This window comes from Nycticebus coucang, chromosome 8 (assembly GCF_027406575.1).
Source record: "Nycticebus coucang isolate mNycCou1 chromosome 8, mNycCou1.pri, whole genome shotgun sequence".
Lineage (NCBI taxonomy): Eukaryota > Metazoa > Chordata > Mammalia > Primates > Lorisidae > Nycticebus > Nycticebus coucang.
This window is the reverse complement of record NC_069787.1, coordinates 91879611-91897971: the sequence shown is the minus strand read 5'-3', so window position 1 is coordinate 91897971 and position 18361 is coordinate 91879611. Positions and strand designations below refer to the sequence as shown.

The 18361-nt window shown below is 49.4% G+C and overlaps 1 protein-coding gene across 1 annotated transcript in view; it reads left to right on the top strand.

The window, feature by feature from the left end:
- The window catches only part of CCDC12 (coiled-coil domain containing 12), a 60193-nt gene that overhangs the window by 23826 nt on the left and 18006 nt on the right, over nucleotides 1-18361 (top strand). The window contains exon 2 of the mRNA XM_053600460.1: nucleotides 12736-12803. Coding sequence (XP_053456435.1) covers nucleotides 12736-12803 — 68 coding nt within the window. The remainder of the gene's footprint in view (nucleotides 1-12735; nucleotides 12804-18361) is intronic.

The following is an 18361-nucleotide window of genomic DNA, read 5'->3' as shown; positions in this document are numbered from 1 at the left end:
GTGAGAGGGGGAGTTAGTGTGTACTCCCAATTTGGTTCTTTCAGTATTGGTCCCGCTGCTGTAATATGTGCCAGGTGCTGGGGAACAGTGAGGGACAGTCCTGTCCCATCTTCCAGTCTAGCAAGGAAGACAGATATCAAATAAAATCTGTGTAGGTAAATGCACATGTCTTGGATTATGTGAATGTGATTATCATTTAGAGGATCTGGGAAGAACATTTTTCTGCTAAAAATGGGCATAATCTTTGGCCCACTAAGCTAGGGGAAAGTGCCCACCAATCTTTCAGCTGCTGTGGAGTTTTGTGGTGGGTGTAGAATGAAGGCTTCTGGGGGAAGGTCTCGCAGAGGTGGTGCCTGTTCTTCCAGCCAGGGACCTCCCATTTCTCATACCCGATTAAGAATCAGGTATTCTTGGCAGCGCTTGTGGCTCAATGGGGTAGGGCGCTGGCCCCATATGCCGGAGGTGGTGGGTTCAAACCCAGCCCTGGCCAAAAAAAAGAATCAGGTATTCTTAATTCGAGTCTCATTTTTTCTTTCTTTTTTTTTTTTTTTTTGGTTTTTGGCCAGGGCTAGGTTTGAACCCGCCACCTCTGGCATATGGGACCAGCACCCTACTCCTTGAGCCACAGGCGCCGCCCTCGAGTCTCATTTTTAAAAAATTAATTGTAAGCTGTGGCGTCATAGCTTACAATAACCTCTAACTCTTGGGCTCAAGCAATCATTTTGCCTCAGCCTCCCAAGTAGCTGGGACTACAGGTGCTTGCCACTATGCCCAGCTAGGTTTTCTATTTTTAGTAGAGATGGGGTTTCACTCTTGCTCAAGCTGGTCTTGAACTCCTGAGCTCAAGCAATCTGCCGGCCTTGGCTTCCCAGAGTGCTAGGATTATAGGCATGAGCCTCTGTGCCTGGCCCTATTATTAATTGACAGATAATAATTGTATCTATTTATGGGGTACAATATAATGTTTTGATATTTATTATAGAAAGATTAAACTGAGCTAATTAACGTATTTATCATCTCACCTATTCTTCTTTTTTTTTTTTTTTTTTTTTTTTGTGGTTTTTGGCCGGGGCGGGGTTTGAACACACCACCTCCGGCATATGGGACCGGTGCCCTACTCCTTGAGCCACAGGCGCCGCCCTCACCTATTCTTCATTGATGAGAACATTTAAAATCTTTTCTTAGCAATTTTGAAATATACATTATTTTTAACCGTTGTCACCAGGCTGTGTAATAGATCTCTTATAACATGTTCCTCCAAAACAGAACCTTGTGCTCTTTGACCAACATCTTTCCTTTTCCCACCACTAAACTCTTTGCTTCTGTGAATTGGACTTTTAAGATTCCACATATACGTGAGATCATATAATGTTTATCTTTCTGAGTTTACCTTATTTCACTTAGCATAATGTTCTTCAGATTCACACATGTTGTAAATGACAGGATTTCCTTCTTTTTATTTTTATCTGTCTGTCTATCTAGACTAGCAGTTCTCAATCTGTGGGTCAAAACCCCTTTGGGGGTTTAGCGACCCTTTCACAGGGGTCGCCTAAATACATCCTGCATATCAGATATTTACTTTACAATTCATAACAGTGGCAAAATTACAGTTATGAAGTAGCAACAAAAATAATTTTATGGTTGGGGGTCACCACAACATGAGGAACTGTATTAAAGGGTCGCGCCATTAGGAAGGTTGAGAACCACTGATCTAAACAGAGTCTCACTTTGTCGCCCCGGGTAAAGTACTATGGCATCATAGCTCACAGCAAGCTCAAACTCTTAGGCTTGAGCAATCCTATTGTCTCAGTCTCTAGAGTAGTTGGGACTACAGGCATGTGCCATTGTGCCCAGCTAGTTTTTCTGTTTTTTAGTAGCGATAGGGTCTTTCTCTTGCTCAGATGGTCTCCAACTCCCGAGCTCAAGCAATCTGCCCGCCTCAGCCTCCCAGAATGCTAGGATTACAGGTGTGAGCCATTGCCTGGCCTATTTCCTTCTTTTTAAAGGCTGAATGGTGTCCCACTGTATATATCTACCATATTTTCTTTACCTGCTTATCCACTGATGGACACTTATGTTTCCATTTCAAGATTTTCTTTTTTTTTTTTTTTTTTTTTTTTTTGAGACAGAGTCTTACTCTGTCATCTGGTCTAGAGATTAGCTCACAGTAACCTCAAACTCCTGGACTCAACTGATCCTCCTGCCTCAGCCTCCAGGGTAGTTGAGACTACAGGCACTCGCTACAATGTGCCTGGCTAATTTTCCTATTTTTAGTAGAGATGGGAGTTCTCACTTTGCTCAGGCTGATCTTGAACTCCTGACCTCAAGCAATCCTCCTGTCTTTGCCTCCCAGAGTATATTATAGGCATGAGCCACCATGCCTAGACTATTTGAGCTTCATTTTTAAAACTTAAGTTTGTCATCTACAAAAACTTGGCCAGAAACAGAAGTACTGTCTGAGAGGGATAGTATGTTCCATTCCCATAAATGTAACAACATTTGAAAAATGACAAGTGTAGATCAATTTCTTTGCTGGTAAATCTGAGAATAGTGGGCCTTCCATCTCCTGCAGAGAATATCTAGGTCCTGGGTTCTGGGTACTTTTGTTGTTGTTGTTGTTTTGTTTTTGAGACAGCCTCAAGCTGTCGCCCTGGGTGGAGTGCCGTGGCATCACAGCTCACATCAACCTCCAACTCCTGGGCTCAAGCGATTCTCCTGCCTCCACCTCCTAAGGAGCTGGGACTACGGGCGCCCGACACAACACCCGGCTATTTTTTGGTTGCAGCTGTCATTGTTATTTGGCAGGTCTGGGCTGGATTCGAACCCACCAGCTCAGGTGTATGTGGGTGGCACCTTAGCGCTTGAGCCACAGGCGCTGAGCTTTTTTTTTTTTTTTGGAGACAGAGTCTCATTATGTCACCCTCGTGGGTCACAGCTAGGACTATAGGTCCCTGCCGCAACTCCCAGCTATTTTTTGTTGCAGTTGTCATCGTTGTTTTAGCTGGCCCGGGCCGGGTTCGAACCCGCCACTCTCAGTGTATGTGGCTGGCGCTGTACCCATTGGGCTACAGGCACCAAGCAGGGTTTGTTTTTCTTTTGAGACAGAGTTTCATTTTGTCGCCCTCAGTAGAGTGCCTTGGCGTCATAGCTCACAGCAACCTCTAACTCTTGCGCTCAAGCAATTCCCTTTCCTCAGCCTCCCTAGTTAGCTGGGAGTATAGGCACATGCCACAACATCTGGCTATTTTTAGAGATCGGGTCTCGCTCTAGCTCTGGCTGGTCTCAAACTCACGCTCTCAGGCAATCCGCCCACCTTGACCTCCCAAAGTGCTGCGATTACAGGCATGAACCATAGCTCCTGGCCTACTTGTTAAGTACCCAGAACTCAGGTGGCTCTCTGCTCTCTTGGGTTTTCTTGAGTCAGGGTGAGGGAAGGGTGAGAACAGAGGGAACATCTGGTTCCCCAGGAGGGATGCAGCAAGAGACAGATTCAAGCCAGGTTTGAGCCAGGTCTGTTCTTGATGGACAGCAGGACTCGAACTATTGCAGGACACCTGCAGGCTGTTTTTCTTGGGAGTCAGATAAGGTTTTGCAACAAGTGGTGGACCTAAGTTACCTTGTAATCCAAAACCACCCCTGCTGAATAGCTGCAGCCCCACTTTAACAAGGGAAAAGACAGCAACTCAGAGAGGTCCTGCAGTTTGCCCACAGTTGCATCCCTGGAATGCAGTGTATGTGATTAACCCACCTCCTGCTCAGGCTAGGCCAGTGGTTCTCAACTTTCCTAATGCCCCGAACCTTTAATACAGTCCAACGGGGGTGCGACCCACAGGTTGAAAACTGCTGGTCTAGGCCTGCTGTTCCAGGCTTCCTCTATATCGCAGCACTTCCAACAGGGAGGGTCCTGGCAGAGTTTGTAGAGTGGCCTAGCTTCCCAGAGGAACTGGTCCAGTCTGGCTGCTTGTGCTGGCTGATGGGAGCTGGATTTTACCCTGCCCTCTGTGTGACCTTCCTAGCGGTTATTTCCTCCTGGGTGAAGCCCCAGGGCAGTGGGTGGGGCCCTTTCTACCCTGGTTGTTCCTCTTCTGCCCTTCCCATGCCCACCCCCCTCATCCTGTAAGATGCAGGACAGTTGACACTTCCTTTGAGAGCCTCCCCAGACACCTCATGTGCTCTCTCAGTGGCCTCTTGACATCTTCCCTTTCCTCTCTGGGTCACCACCAGGTGAGACTCTGAAGAGCTCTGGGTTCTTTCAGGATTACTCCAGAAAGGTGTAGCTTCTCACACCTGACCTGTGACCCCTGGAATCTGTCCATGAGCCCAGGTTGAAAATCCCCACCCTGCTGTGCCAACGTTAGGTGCCTCCTGTTTCTTTTTCTCCTCAGTACCCAGCGTGGATTATCTAGCACAGGGAGCCTGTTAATATTTGTTGATAATAAAGAAAATCTGCTGGAGGAGTTATCTGCTGCCTCCTTTGAGTACTTGTAGCTGGTTTCCCCGATGCACTTGTAGCAAGATTAGGACCAGATTTGATTTGGGGCCAGCTCCTCTGACACATGCCGGATATCACTGGTCATCTGGGGCAAGGTCATGTGCTCTGGCTCTGCTGCCACAGCCTCAAGATCGACATGCAGCCTGGGGTCAACCCTGCTTCTCTCTTCCGTGAGGAGTGGATCCTCCTTCTCCCTGCAGAGATCAGGCACTGGCCCCTCATCAGGCTCTAGGCATTAGGCCTCACCTCAGTCTGCTGGTAAGCTGCCACACCCTTTCCCTTTGTCCTCTAAGCACCACCACCTTTTTGTCAAAGGCACCTTCATTCCCCCAGTGAGTCACCAGCAGAACCTCAGCCATTTCTGGCTCCTCCCTGTCTCCCCACAGCATTCAGGCACCCCCTTGTTCTAGTCCACTGCCACTGACCTAGTTCCGGCTCTTATCTCTTGTCCTTGTCTCCAGCCTTGCTGTCGTCCCAGCCTCCAGCTCAGCATTGTGTTCTCTCTCTGTTCACAAGCCATTAGGGAATGCCAGCACCCACAGGGGAGCAGTGGCTCTTAACTGACCCCAGACTTGGATGGTGGTCCCCATCCACCCCTGCTGAACTCTGAGCCCAACTCTGTGAAGCACTGTCTGAATGGGAAGTCAGAAATTCTGTCTTCTGATGTCTTGATGAAGCTGCCGTTATAACATTGCCCTGTCTGCTCACAGGGTGGTTGAGAACATCTGATGAGAACCGTAGAAGTGGAAGCTTATCGGGACCTGTGGCCCTGACAGCTTTTCTGAAGCCCTTTCCTTCCAGCCTTGGCCAATTTTCCCTGCCCTTCAGGCTCTGCTGCCTTGTCCACCCAAGTTGCAAGCTATTCCACTTCCTCCTTTGTCATTTCCTTCTTGTAATAGTGCTATGATGTTGGTATGATTGTCTTCATTTTCATAGATGAGCAAGCCTGGGCTGGAAGGCCATATAGATTGTATAACTAGTCCAAGGACACATCGCCAGGATGAAATAGAGCTGGGATTTCCCCATCAGGGTCTGATAGAACCCCTGCCTGCACGTGTCCTACCATTGTGCTGTGCCTATTGTGGTTATTGTCAGGCCTATGGTTACAGACAGGTAAGACAATTGTCTGCCCTCAAGGAAGTCACAGACTGGTGGGCAGACAGAGTGAATGTTCAGGCTTGGTAATCTTAGCAGCAGATTGATGCAGGAGGACGCAGAGTGAGCAGCACTACAGCCCAATGGGATGTTAGGCTGCCCAGGAGAATCAGAGCCTAGAGAACGGTGGCGTTTCTGCTCCCAAGCAGGATGGCATTCAGCCCACAGCTTATCGCTTCATCTTCAGAGTGAGTCAGACTCAGAGTGACTGCCCTACCCCCTAAGTGCCCTTGGAACACAGCTTCTGCTGCAGCCACACCCGACAGGAAGTCCCTCCACCCCAGCATGGAGTTATTGCACTGGCCCTGAGGATGGGCAACAGGATGAAATTATAAGAACCTGCCAGGTTCACCCCAGACTGTCAGTCTCTTTTTGCTGTTGCTGCAGGTACGGTATGCCCATCTCTTTTTTATTTTTTATCTCATGTTGGTCCCAAATCAGAACTAGAAAGACTCAAACTGGGGCCAGTTTCACCTCTTGTTAGGAGGCTACCATTTCGAAGCCTTGTTTTCTCTTAGTTGAAATAGGGGGTTGTTTCTCATGAACATTATAGCAGGCATGCTCAGCTAACGAGGCATATTCACTTGGGCATTAGAAAGTGCCGGCATCCCTGAGTTCCTGTTGGGTCTCCAGCTGCTTCAGGAATGGTCTAAGGGTGGGAGGGCCTCAGATCAGAAGATGGAATGTCTCTCCTAAGTCTTTCCTGCCTCTCTTATACCCTTCTGGAAGAGAGAGCCTCAGGCAGCGGCTTACCAAAGTTTGAATCTCTGGAAAGTCCTAGGGGAAGGGAGGGGCTTATTGCTGACCCTCCCACTCAGGCTCTCCTGCTTCAGCCAACCCATTCAGGCCCACCTGCCCCCTTGACAGTTCCCAGCCCTCCTTTTGACCTTACACACAGGAAGCGGCAGGCTGGGCATGGAGCATCTCGCCTGACTTCTGGTTTCCCCCTTTTCCTCCCGTGACTTATCTTTTGGGCTACCAGAGTGCCCTTTCAGAGTGTTGGCCTTCTTGCTGGGTTCAGCCCTCCCACAGCACTAGAGGAAGGCCCTGCCCGCTGTGTGGGTCTGCTCTGTAGACTGGGACGGCCCCCTTGCTCTCCTGTCCACTTCACTCCCAGAATGTTCTGCCTTCTTTAGCTGCCTGGCAAACCCCCTCTCCCCCATCGGATGTTTAGAATTGAGTTTAAGGTTGCTTCTTTCCCTGATAATGCTGTCCCTTGCCAGTTCCCCAAGGGTACAAAGCACTTAATAAAGCTTTCCTCGGGCGGCGCCTGTGGCTCAGGAAGTAGGGCGCCGGTCCCATATGCCAGAGGTGGCGGGTTCAAACCCAGCCCCGGCCAAAAAACCACAAATAAATAAATAAATAAATAAAGCTTTCCTCACCCCTCGTGGCACAGTTGCATTTCTAAGTCTGCTCCTTTGAACAGACTTGGGATCTGTAAGGGCAGGGTTTTTGTTTCTTCTATTCTTGTACCCAAGGCAGCAGATCTGGCGCCTGGGAGGTGCAAGGAAAGAGGGACCCTAATCTTATCTGGGTAGGAAGGGGCAACAGAGGGAGATACAGCAGCCTTCTTCTCCCTCCCTCTCTCCTGCATGTCTGGTTGTTGCTTGAGCTTCTAGTAATGGTCCTACATTCCAGCAGTGGGGATTAGTGCTGTCCTCAAGCTTTGTGTGCCATCCAGAGGCAGGTGTGCTTAGCTAGTGGAGGAGATGAGATGGAGGCATGTCCCCAAATTGATAAGCCTCTTTCTAGCCAGTCTGATAAAGAGAGAAGACACAAATTATTAATGTTGGTGGATATAATGACAGATCTTCTTTAAAGTAATAATAATATAAGCCACTTTATGCCAGTAAATTTAGTAACTTAGGTGAAATGGATATTCTTTGAAAGGCATAAATTAACAATCTTACTCAAGAAGAAATAAAAAATCTGTATAGTCCTATGTCTAAAATCTTCTCCTAAAGACAACTTCAGGCCAAGATGGCTTTAAGGAAGAAATAATATCAATCCTCCACAACTCAATTTATCTGTAAATTTTGCCTCTGGTAAAAGGATTTCAAACAGGAAACAACCCAATCAGGCTATATTTTGGGCAGTGATGTTTTAGGAGCTCCTGAAGTCCTTCCTGGGTTCCTTCTTCCCCCCTGTAGGCTCCAGGGGGAGGTAAGGGCTGGGCTGCAAGGTCTATGCATGGAGTCCCCGGCTAGTGTCAGAAATGTGAGCGTGCTGCCAGAGGCAAGAAGGAGGGCTAGGGAAGGGCCGCAGTCCAGGCCTGACTGTCCTGCCCTCCATCTACCAGTGTTCCTGAGAGTTTGACTCTTCTGGGGTTGGTGAGGAGAGTAGTAGTAAAATTGGCAAAGAGTCATTGGAGATTGTCTAACCCAGGCCCTGGGTTAGGCCTTGAGGTATTCCAGGAGTTGCCCCATGCTGAGAGGAAATTAGGGAAGGAAGGGGTATTTAAGCCTGGATGTGAATAGGAATAGCCACAGGCTTGTGTCCTGGGCCTAGAGTCAGACTCTGTTATGCACTAGGCCCATAGAAGTGAGAAGGCTCTTTGCCTGAGAATCTCGGATAGCCGTCTTGAAGAGGTGGCCTTTGAGCTGGCCTCTAGGACTAGCTAGGGTGTAGCTTTTCTTGTGGGTTATCAAAGTGGACATTTCCGAATTTGAGACAAAAGGTTGGATATGAGAGTGTTCTGAACAGAGGCCAGTGGTGAACAGGATGAGTGGTGGGGCCTTGGGAGACTGTACCATCTTGGGCCAGGGAGGTAGGGTTAAGAGGAGTGGCTGTTGTCCTGGAGGGTGTGGGGAGCTAGTGAGAGTTCTAGGCAGAGGCTGTAGTGTGATCTGACTGGTATCTTCGAAGAGGACGCCCAGTGACATAGATGCATAGGGTGGAGAGAGACTAAGGGGAGATGGGTTGAAGAAAGAGCTGGGGGCAGCTGCATACTCCAGAGTGGAGGGGATGGATGGATGGATGGCAGGCAGGTTTGGCTGGAGGGGAGGAGGGGGAAGCTTAGTTGTGGTGGGGACCTGAGGTGAGAATAGGCATTGGGAAGGAGGGAGAAAGGTGGAGAGGTCTGGGAGGGTGTGGGTAGGGAGGGGTGAGACATCAAGTCTGACTTAAGTCTTAGGATGGGGGAGGTGTCTTTAGATTCCCAGGGATGCTGTGGACCCAGGCTCCTGCTGGTTCTCATTCTGGATGTCCACCAGGACCTAGACCTGCGCTTGGGCTGTCTGTGGCTGCATCCAAGTGCACATGGCCAGGTCTGAACCGGGTGGGAAGCACAGGCGAGGCAGCTGGAATCTGAGCTGTTTTTAGGAACTCAGCGCCACTCTTGATAGGCTATCACTTGTCTCTGTGGCAAGAACACAGGGCCAGGATTAGGAGGACGTTGGTTTAGACCTGCAGCTACCATTGACGGGTTCTGTGACCTTGGGCAAATCTTATCCTTTTCTCTTTCCATGACAGCCATTTCCCAGGTTTCCTCATGGGTTAAATTGAGGATCTGCAGCCAGCTATCTTGGGAGCACTTCAGGTCTGAGGTTCTTTGAGTCTCTCCATCAGGGATGGGTTTCCAGGCTGATCTGCATGTCCTTTCACCATCCCAGGCAGTAGGGGTCATACCTTGTGACCAAGGCCAGGGTCACCCAAAAGCTACTTTGCTTCTCCTGAGTGCTTGTCTTATCGATTAATCATTTGAGATGGGGTCTCTGTCATCCAAGCTGTGGTACAGGGAGTTATGGTATGATTGTAACTCACTGCAAATTCAAATTCCCTGGTCAAGTGATCTTCTGCCTCAGTCTCCTGAGTAGCTGGGACTACAGCCATGCATCACTATGGCTAGATGGTTTTTCTACTTTTTCTTTTCTTTTTTTTTTTTTTCCCCAGACTCTCACTTTGTCGCCCTTGGTAGAGTGCTGTGGCGTCACAGCTTACAGCAACCTCCAGCTCTTGGGCTTAGGCGATTATCTTGCCTCAGCCTCCAGAGTAGCTGGGACTACAGGTACCCGCCACAACGCCTGGCTATTTTTTTTTGTTGTTGTTGTTACTGTTTGGCCGGGGCCGGCTTCAAACCCACCACCCTGGGTATATTGGGCCAGCGCCCTACTCACTGAGCCACAGGTTTTCTGAGCTGCCCAAGATTTTTCTACTTTTTATAGAGACGAGGTCTCGCCATGTGGCTCAGACTGGTTTTGAACTCTTGGCTTCAAATGATTCTCGTGCCTCAGCCTCCTAAAATGCTAGGATTACAGGTGGGAGTCAGCTCTTGAATCACTCTTCAGCAGGAAGACTGGAGCACACCTCATCCCCCTACTTAGGTGGCCTGTTATTTGTTCACCTGCTGCTGCCACAAATGTGTATCTTTATCTTTCTTGAAACCCTGCTCTTTGCACAGCATCTGAGGCTGGGTCATCCTTAACCCTACCCTCTCTGCAGAGCTAGTGCTGCACCACACCTGCCAGATTGCTGGGCATTTTTTAAAAATGTCATTGAGATAGTTGGATGTTTTCTCATTCATTAATGAATAACTTGGCCTTTGCTGAGGCACTCGAGTGTCTCTGGGCCTCCAGAAGGTTGGTGGCAGTGATTTGAACTTGCCCATGGGCCGGAACAGGTCTTGTCCCTTTCTTGCAGTCCCCCCCTCTTCTGTCCAGTGGTTCTGGTAATCAGAATCCCTATGGAAAGAAGCCTTCTTGTGGGGTGGGGGGCCTTGCCCCATTAGCCCACTTTGGGGAAAGCTAAGCCCTTTCTGTCCTTTGCTTCTGGCCCTGTTCACCAAGGGCAGGCATTTCAGGGGCTAGCCTTCAGGGAGTGCACTGCTGGCAGTTGGGAAGGAACTCTTTGTTAGACTGTCTGGGATTCTGGTTTGCTTCATCAGCTATCCTTTCGTCAGGGAGATGTGTTTCTGTTAGCTGGGCCTCTGTAGAAGCCCCATCTGGGTCACAGGAGCCTCGGGAGAACCCTAACTTGTTTCTCAGTTAAGTGTTTGTACTCTGCTCTTTGCCTTCCCTCTTTGCCTTCATCAAGCATATGCCTCTGTACCTCATGGCCTACCTGGCCCTGCAGGGGTGTGCAGTCTCTTCCCCAGGCTCTCTTGGGGCTCCTGTTGCCTTAAAACACTGGCCAGAGCCTCTGATTGGCCCCCACCTGCCTCGACAGTCTCACTCAGCACTTACCTTCACCCCCCTGCTTCTTCAGCCACCTGCAGTGTCCTCAGACCACATACCCCCTTGCTCAGGCTGTGCCAGAATGCTCTTCTCACTCCTGTCCTCCATCCTGTAACACCCAAATTATTCTCATTTCTTCAGCGGGAAATCCCTCACCCATCCCCCAGGAACCATGTTGACCTCTCTCATGTAGCCATTGTCACTTGGTGATTTTGTTCCTGCTCCTCATCCCCATGAGATGAAGCTAACCTGAGTTGTGGGACCATGGTGCCTTGATCTGTTCCTGTTACAGAAAGTGAGCCAGGCTTCCAGCCTGGGTTTGGTGGTGTGCTCTCTGCTTGGTGCGTGCCCAAGAAATGGTGGGGACCTAGTTGCCGTCCTCAGGGTCTTCACAATGAACATTGGCAGGAAGTGACTCATGAAGCAGATGCCACTTGCAGGGAGGCAGTTGTCAGTGGCATAAACAAACCTCTTTTTTGTCCTGCCCTGGTTGCTAGTCTCTCCCAGCTCAGAGAGGTAGGCCAAGCAGATATTTTACTTGTGATTTATATGTCAGCGCCAGCTCATTCTTATATCTGCCATGGCAGGTTCCCTTTGGAAGGAACTCACAGATATCTCTCAGAACATTGCTCTAGTGAGAGTCAAAGGCAGGTCACTGCCAATAATGAAGCAAGCATTGATACCTCCAGGGTGCCAACCCTGGCATGCAGGGAAACCCATGACAGGGCTCTCTGTCCAGGGGCCTCTTAGTCCATGCACTGGACCCAAGGCATGGTCACGTGCATTTTAGCATACACATGCACCCCCCTGCCCTGTGTGCCAGTTTGTCTGCAGGGCAGGCTGATTTAGCAGCCATGATGACAGTAAGAAGGAAGGAAGCCCAGAAAGGCATTTCTGCTGGAGGTGGAAACACTGTGGCCCTCAGTGCTCCTGGAGAACAAACTTACCATGTGAAGGTTGAGATGAGGTGAACATGACTTCCCTAGACTTAAAAAAAAAAAAAAGTGAGGTGGGAAGTCAAAAGAACCAGCTTTACAAGAAATTTCTCCCATAGAAACTTCAAACTAGGTTCGGCACTCATAGCACAGTGGTTATGGTGCCAGCCTGGGCCAGCTAAATAACAATGACAACTGCAACAACAACAACAAAAAATAGCCGGCCGTTGTGGTGGGCAGCTGTAGTCCCAGCAACTTGGGAGTGTGAGGCGAGAGAATCGCTTAAGCCCAAGAGTTTGAGGTTGCTGTGAGCAGTGAAGTCATAGCACTTTACTGAGGGTGACATAGTGAGACTATGTCTCAAAAAAAAGTAATAAATAAATAAATTCAAACTAATTCCTTTTGGCTCTTTCTCCCAGAATATATTGCAGGCCTGAGTGGTGAGAGTCTTAGTCTCACCACTAAGCCTGGTCCTAGTTTGAGTCATGTTACTTCTAAAAGGAACCAAATAGATATTCTTGGAGAGGTCTCTGGCCTGGGACGGGATTTAGGAGGGCTGAGGTTTTGTCCTGCCCTGGTTGCTAGTGACTGTTCTTTCCTCCATCTCTTTCAGGTCAGCAGGTGGCTGACCATCCAAACCCATGAAGGTGGCTGGTGGCCTGCCAGTGTGGGCCCTCTGTGGCACCAATCAGCTCCATTTCTCACCACCTAAAACCTTCCAGCTCTTCTTGCCAGTGTTCACCATGCACCTGGGACTAGGCTAGGGTCATGGATTTTTAACTTCTGCTTGGGCAATGAGGATCCAGTGTTGTGCCGTCAGATGTAGCACACTTGTGTCCCCTTGGAGGCCAGGACCCCAAGCTGGTCCTTGCCAGGGTGTCTGGCTCCTGAGAAGTCCTATTCTTCCTTAGCTCCCTGGGTACCATGGACTAGAAGTAGGAGCATCCATCTTAGCAAGTGGTTTTTCTCCCTTTCTTTGCAGGACAAAGAAGATGGGGAGCCAAAGACCAAGCAGCTCAGAGAAGAGGAGGAAGAAGGCGAGAAACACAGGTAATCCTGTGCGCAGCTCTTGGCTTTGCTCTCTCCTGCAGTGCCCATCGGTCCCCAGGTCTTTATATCTTCCCAGCTCTGTGTTCAGAGTTTCTGCCTGTTCTTCCTTCTACCCCTACAGCTAGCTGCTTTGTTCAGACCTGAAAATCTCAACCGCTTCACTCCTTGGGGTCTTCTCTGCCTCCTTTCCCCCGTTTATCATCCAGTTCTTTCTCAGTCACCAATATTTCTTTCCAACCCTCGTATGTCTTTTTATTCTTCTCATCTGCTTTTTGTAAAATCAGGTCCTTCTTCTGGCCTGGCTTGTAAAGCTCTGCCTGGGCCATCTGGCCTCATCCAACCTCCTCTGTTTCCCTTTAGCCTCCCCTCACACTTGGCATTGTCCGTCCATCTCTTTGTAGCATCCTTTCAGCCTGGAGGTCTTTTTCGTCTCTCCTTCACCTTTGATTTTGCAAGGCTGCCTCTTTCTTCTTTGCCTGTGTTCCCCCACCTACTGTCTTTGCTCCCTCAGTAGTTCATTTAGAGTATTATCCTCTTTTGCCAAATACTGTCCTGCAGTTGACAACTTAAGTTGCCTGAACACAGCACATGTGAGGGGCTTGGGTGTCCTCCCCTGTGGTTGCAGTCATGAGTGCTTCCTATAGTCTAAGGGCAGCAAGCTCCACAGAACTTCAGATGCTGCTGCTTTGCCTCAGAAATCCCTGTTTGCAGGAACCGGTGTGTGGGGCAGGAATTGCTGTGGGACTGATCTTTGTGAGTTGTCTGACAAGCATCCCCTGCCAACAGTTGCTGAGGTCTCATGCCCTCCCTCTGACACTCAGCCCTGGAATGGGGCTATTTGCCTGGGGTCAGACCGTGCATCTTGATTTCCTCTGCCCTGAGCAGCTTGCTTCAGACATAGGCCCTGTGCAGGTACCTGCCAACTTAGGGGCAAATCTTTTTTTTTTTTTTGAGACAGAGTCTCACTATGTCGCCCTCAATAGAGTGCTGTGCTGTCAGAGCTCACAGCAAACTCAAACTCTTGGGCTTAAGTGATTCTCTTGCCTCAGTCTCCCAAGTAGCTGGGACTATAGGCACTTGCCACAACACCCAGCTATTTTTTGGGTTGCAGTTGTCATTGTTATTTAGCATGTCCGGGCTGGGCTTGAACCTGCCAGCCTCAATGTATGTGGCTGGCACCCTACTCACTGAGCTAGGGGCGTGGAGCCAATAGGGGCTGAACTGTGCTTTGAGAAGGGGCAGGAGGAGAGGGCGTGCTCCCTAGAAGATGCTGGGTAAGCGCATTGGAGCAGGTCTTCCCTAATGCCACAGCCGTTTTTCGCCTTTATCACTGTGAGTGGTACCTCCCCAAGTGCAGGCCCTCATCTCTGCCTTTTTATCAAACACCATTTATAGAGTACTTTTATACTGTCCTCACTCAGGCTCAGATGAGAACCAACTCTGTGCTGAGAGCTTGTGCTGCTCAGTGACAGAGTATGTCCCTTGACGCTGGGGTGGTGCCTTTTTGTTGGGCCTTATCCCTCAGCACCTGAGTGTCCCTGGCTGGTGCTGCAAAGACAAAAGCCAGGTTGTTGCTTCTTTGCCAGTGACTCCAGACTTAACATGATTTGGCGGTGGGTGCCTGCACAGTTCTCCCTTTCTGTGGTAACTACTCAGAGGCCCATGGAACTTCGGGCTTATTTTTAGGTTCTCAGCTGCTCCTTAGAGTTCCAATTTCTGTGCTTTCTTTCACTTGCTGATGGTCTCTTCTCTGATTCTCCTTCTACGCCTCCTCTTCCTCCTTGAGGAGAAGGAAAGGTTATTGACTAACAGGTGGGTGGGTTGTGCAGTAGGAGATGTGAATGCTGAACCATGTGACTGGATGTCAAACAGGGTGTTGAGTGAAGGAAAAAGCAGGTTTTGGAATTAAGGCATGGGAGGCAGGAATACTTACATCAAATTTAGAAGCACAAAGTGATACTTTATGTGTGTTAATCAGTCAAGAAGTACTGACGTTATCGGTTGTCTGCTCTGTATAGGGAACCGTTCTAGGGCCCAGGAAGGCAGTAGTGGACAAAGCACAGCCCCTCCTCTCAGGGAGCTGAATTCTATGGAGGGAGACAGACTGTTAACAAAGAAGCAGGGTATGGCCTCATTCTGCAGATCCATTTGTCTAACCAGATACACTGAGGGACCAGGGTGTATAGCTGAGGAAACGGGAATATCCAGGTTTGCGGGTGGGCACCCCAGGACCTTGTTCTTCTCCAGCCATCCTAAAGAATCACCCCTCTGCCTCCCTGGTTGTGCTCCTCCCTGCTGCCTGAGGAGACCTTTTTAGCATTATCTTGCCTGCTTATTTATTTTGTCTTTCCGTATACATTTTATGATCAGCTTGGTAATATGTTTTTTTTTGGGGGGCGGGTGGGTAGTTGAGTTTTACTTTGTCGCCCTCAGTAGAGTGCTGTGGCATTATAGCTCATAGCAACCTCAAACTCTTGGGCTCAAGTGATTCTCTTGCCTCAGCCTCCTGAGTAGCTGGGACTATAGGCATCCACCACAACGCCTGCCTATTTTTTAGAGATGGGGGTCTCTCTCTTGCTCAGACTGATCTCAAACTCCTGAGCTCAGGTGATCTACCTGCCTTGGCCTCCCAAAGTGGTTAGTGTCTGGTTTTTTTTTTTAAGTTTGCTGGGATTTTGGTCACAAATGCATTGAATCTATAGACTGAAATTCCCCCCCTCTTTGAGTGAAATCCTATCCCATCCCATACAACCAAGTCTCCATCGGGTGGGCATGAGCCATCAGGTCGACCACACCAGGCCAGGCTCTATGGGAAGGGGGCCTGTGTTCCACCCAGAACGGCCCCTGTTTTTCTGGACTGGCTCTCATCCTGTGCCACCCAACCTTCATGTTGGCTAACTCTGAGAGGCATTGATGACTCATCCCTCCCTTAGCCCCCTGCTATGGCTGAGATAAGAGGATATACCCTGAAAAGCAAGAGGGGCACTCCTGTCAGCTCCCTGTTTTTTTTAAGACCTCAGTCACTTCCTCCTGATGGCAGGTCTGCTGATACGTGCCTTGGAGGCGTGTCTAGGGTAGGGTTTCTGGCTAACAGTCATTGGTGCTCTGCCTTATGGGAAGAACTGTTGGGCTGGGGCTGACAACCCAATAGACATCCCAGTGGGAGGAGAAGGGAAGTGTTGCACACCCTCTGTGGTGTTGGAGGCCAATGTTGTTAAGTGCCTGAACAGCAAGTCTCAACCCCCCCAGCCATGGCCTCCCTGTGGCTTTGGATCAGGGTCTGCAGGCTGCTGGAGAAGTCAGTCACCATCAGGGACAGTGGTGTGCTCTGGAATGGGTGTCACATATTGCAAAAGAAACTAGGCCACTGGTTGCCTTGAGGGAGGAAAACCTGTTCGCCAAGTTGATACGTTTGTGACCCTGTCCTGGAGAGGGGTCCCACCCCAGCAAGGCCCAGTGCTGGCCTGGTGCCCAAACCCTTTAGTCAGGTCAGTACCAGGCCTTCTGTTCCCATAGTCAGGTCCCAGGGATGTGTTCACACGCCAGGGTGTGTCCCAGTCTGTGATGTCAGCTTGATTCTGCATACATTGCTCCACATTAGAGTAACAGCCAGGGTGGCTCCCACCCCCACCTCCTGAGTTATCTCCCAGTCATGGGCAGTGGGGATGGGGCCGTCTTGTGCTGAAGCAGCAACACAGAGACCTTCAACTGCCCTGTTTTCCCTGACTCTTTTTCTCAGGAATAAGGAGTGAATGAATCAAAAGAGAACTGGTTTGAGGAGTACAGTGAAGTCACCTCAGCCAGTGCGTGGCATTGGGTACCTCCCTTCTTTGTGTATAAGAGGCAGGGTGGGAGCAGAGCTATGTGCTGGGTGGAAGAAAATCATGCTACCTTGTATGTGGTGATCTTCAGCTTCCAAAGCCCTTGCATGAAATCTTCACCTCCATTCTGGGGACTAGGTGTGGTCTATGTTTATAAGTGTGGAAACCACAGTTCAGGCAGGTGAAGTGACTTGGCTAAAATCTCCAACTGAAAAAAAGTGGATCTGACACTGGAACCCCTCCCTGGTTCCCGTTTGCCGTGGCCTGAGTGGAAAAAGCTGAGCTCATCCAGCCTCATGTTGCAGATGAGGAATGAGGCCATTCCTGCCTCCGCCTGCAAGCTCCCACTGCAAGCCACCTTGGCTCTGCTCCACCACCACCAGTACAGCGCTTCCTTCATATAGGGAGGTGCTGTGGCCTGTGTCCCACATGGCCTTTAACTAAAAGGACCAGAGGGGTGGGCTTCAAGGCCAGATAGCTATGCCGTGAAAAGAGAAGTGTCTCTCTTTGGCAGAGTGCAGCCCAGCATAGCCCAATGGGATTGAGCACCATGCACCTCCCCACGGTGGCTTGTGGGATGGGGTGAGTCGTGGGAGGGGAGGGCAGGGGACTGTGCAGGCTACTCTGCTGTCCCTGCAGCTACTGGGCCCCACATGGCCACGCTGGCCAATCTAGTTCTAGTATTGTGGGCCGTCTGAGATTTAGCTCAGCTGCTATAAATAAACCTTTACTCCTCTCTTCTTTTGAATTTTATTTTTTACTTTTATTTTTTTGAGATAGAGTGTCACTATGTTGCCCTCGGTAGCGTGGCGTCACAGCTCCCAGCAATCTGAAACTCTTGGACTCAAGGGATTCTCGTGCCTCAGCCTCCCTAGTAGCTGGGACTCAGGCACCCGCCACAACGCCTGGCTATTTTTTGTTGCAGTTGACATTGTTTAGCTGGCCTGGGCTGGGTTCGAACCCACCAGCCTCAGTGTATGTGGCTGGTGCCGTAACCACTGTGCTATGAGCACCGAGCCTTCTTTTAAATTTTAAATTGGCTCGGTGCCTATAGCTCAGTGGTAAGGGCACTGACCAAGTATACGGGGGCTGGTGGGTTCGAATCCAGCCCCAGCCTGCCAAACAACAATGGCAACTACAACAAAAAAATAGCTGGGCATTGTGGCAGGTGCCTGTAGTCCCAGCTACTTAGGAGGCAAGAGAATCGCTTTAGCCCAAGAGTTTGAGGTTGCTGTGAGCTGTGATGCCATAGCACTGTGCCGAAGGCGACATAGTGAGATTGTGTCCAAAAAAAAAAAAAAGAAAGAAAGAAATTTAAATTGATATTTAAAGTACATAAATTACAGATGGATTTTATTTTACTTTGTTTTATTTCATTTTTTTATTGACAGAGCCTCACTCTGTCACCCTGGGTAGAGTACCATGGCATCATAGCTTATAGCAACTTCAAACTCTTGGGCTCAAGTGATCCTTTTGCCTCAGCCTCTTGAGTAGTTGGGACTGCAGGTGCCCACTACTATGCCCAGCTAGTTTTTGTACTTTTTTTTAGTAGAGACAGGGCCTTGCTCTTGCTCAGGCTGGTCTTGAGCTCCTGAGTTCAAGCAATCCACCCACTTCCACCTCCCAATTGGCTCAGATTACAGGAATGAGCCACTGTGCCCACCCCAGATGTTTTAATTGTAGAAAACTTGCAAAATATAGATAAGCATGTATCTATAACATGTTTTGTAACCTCTT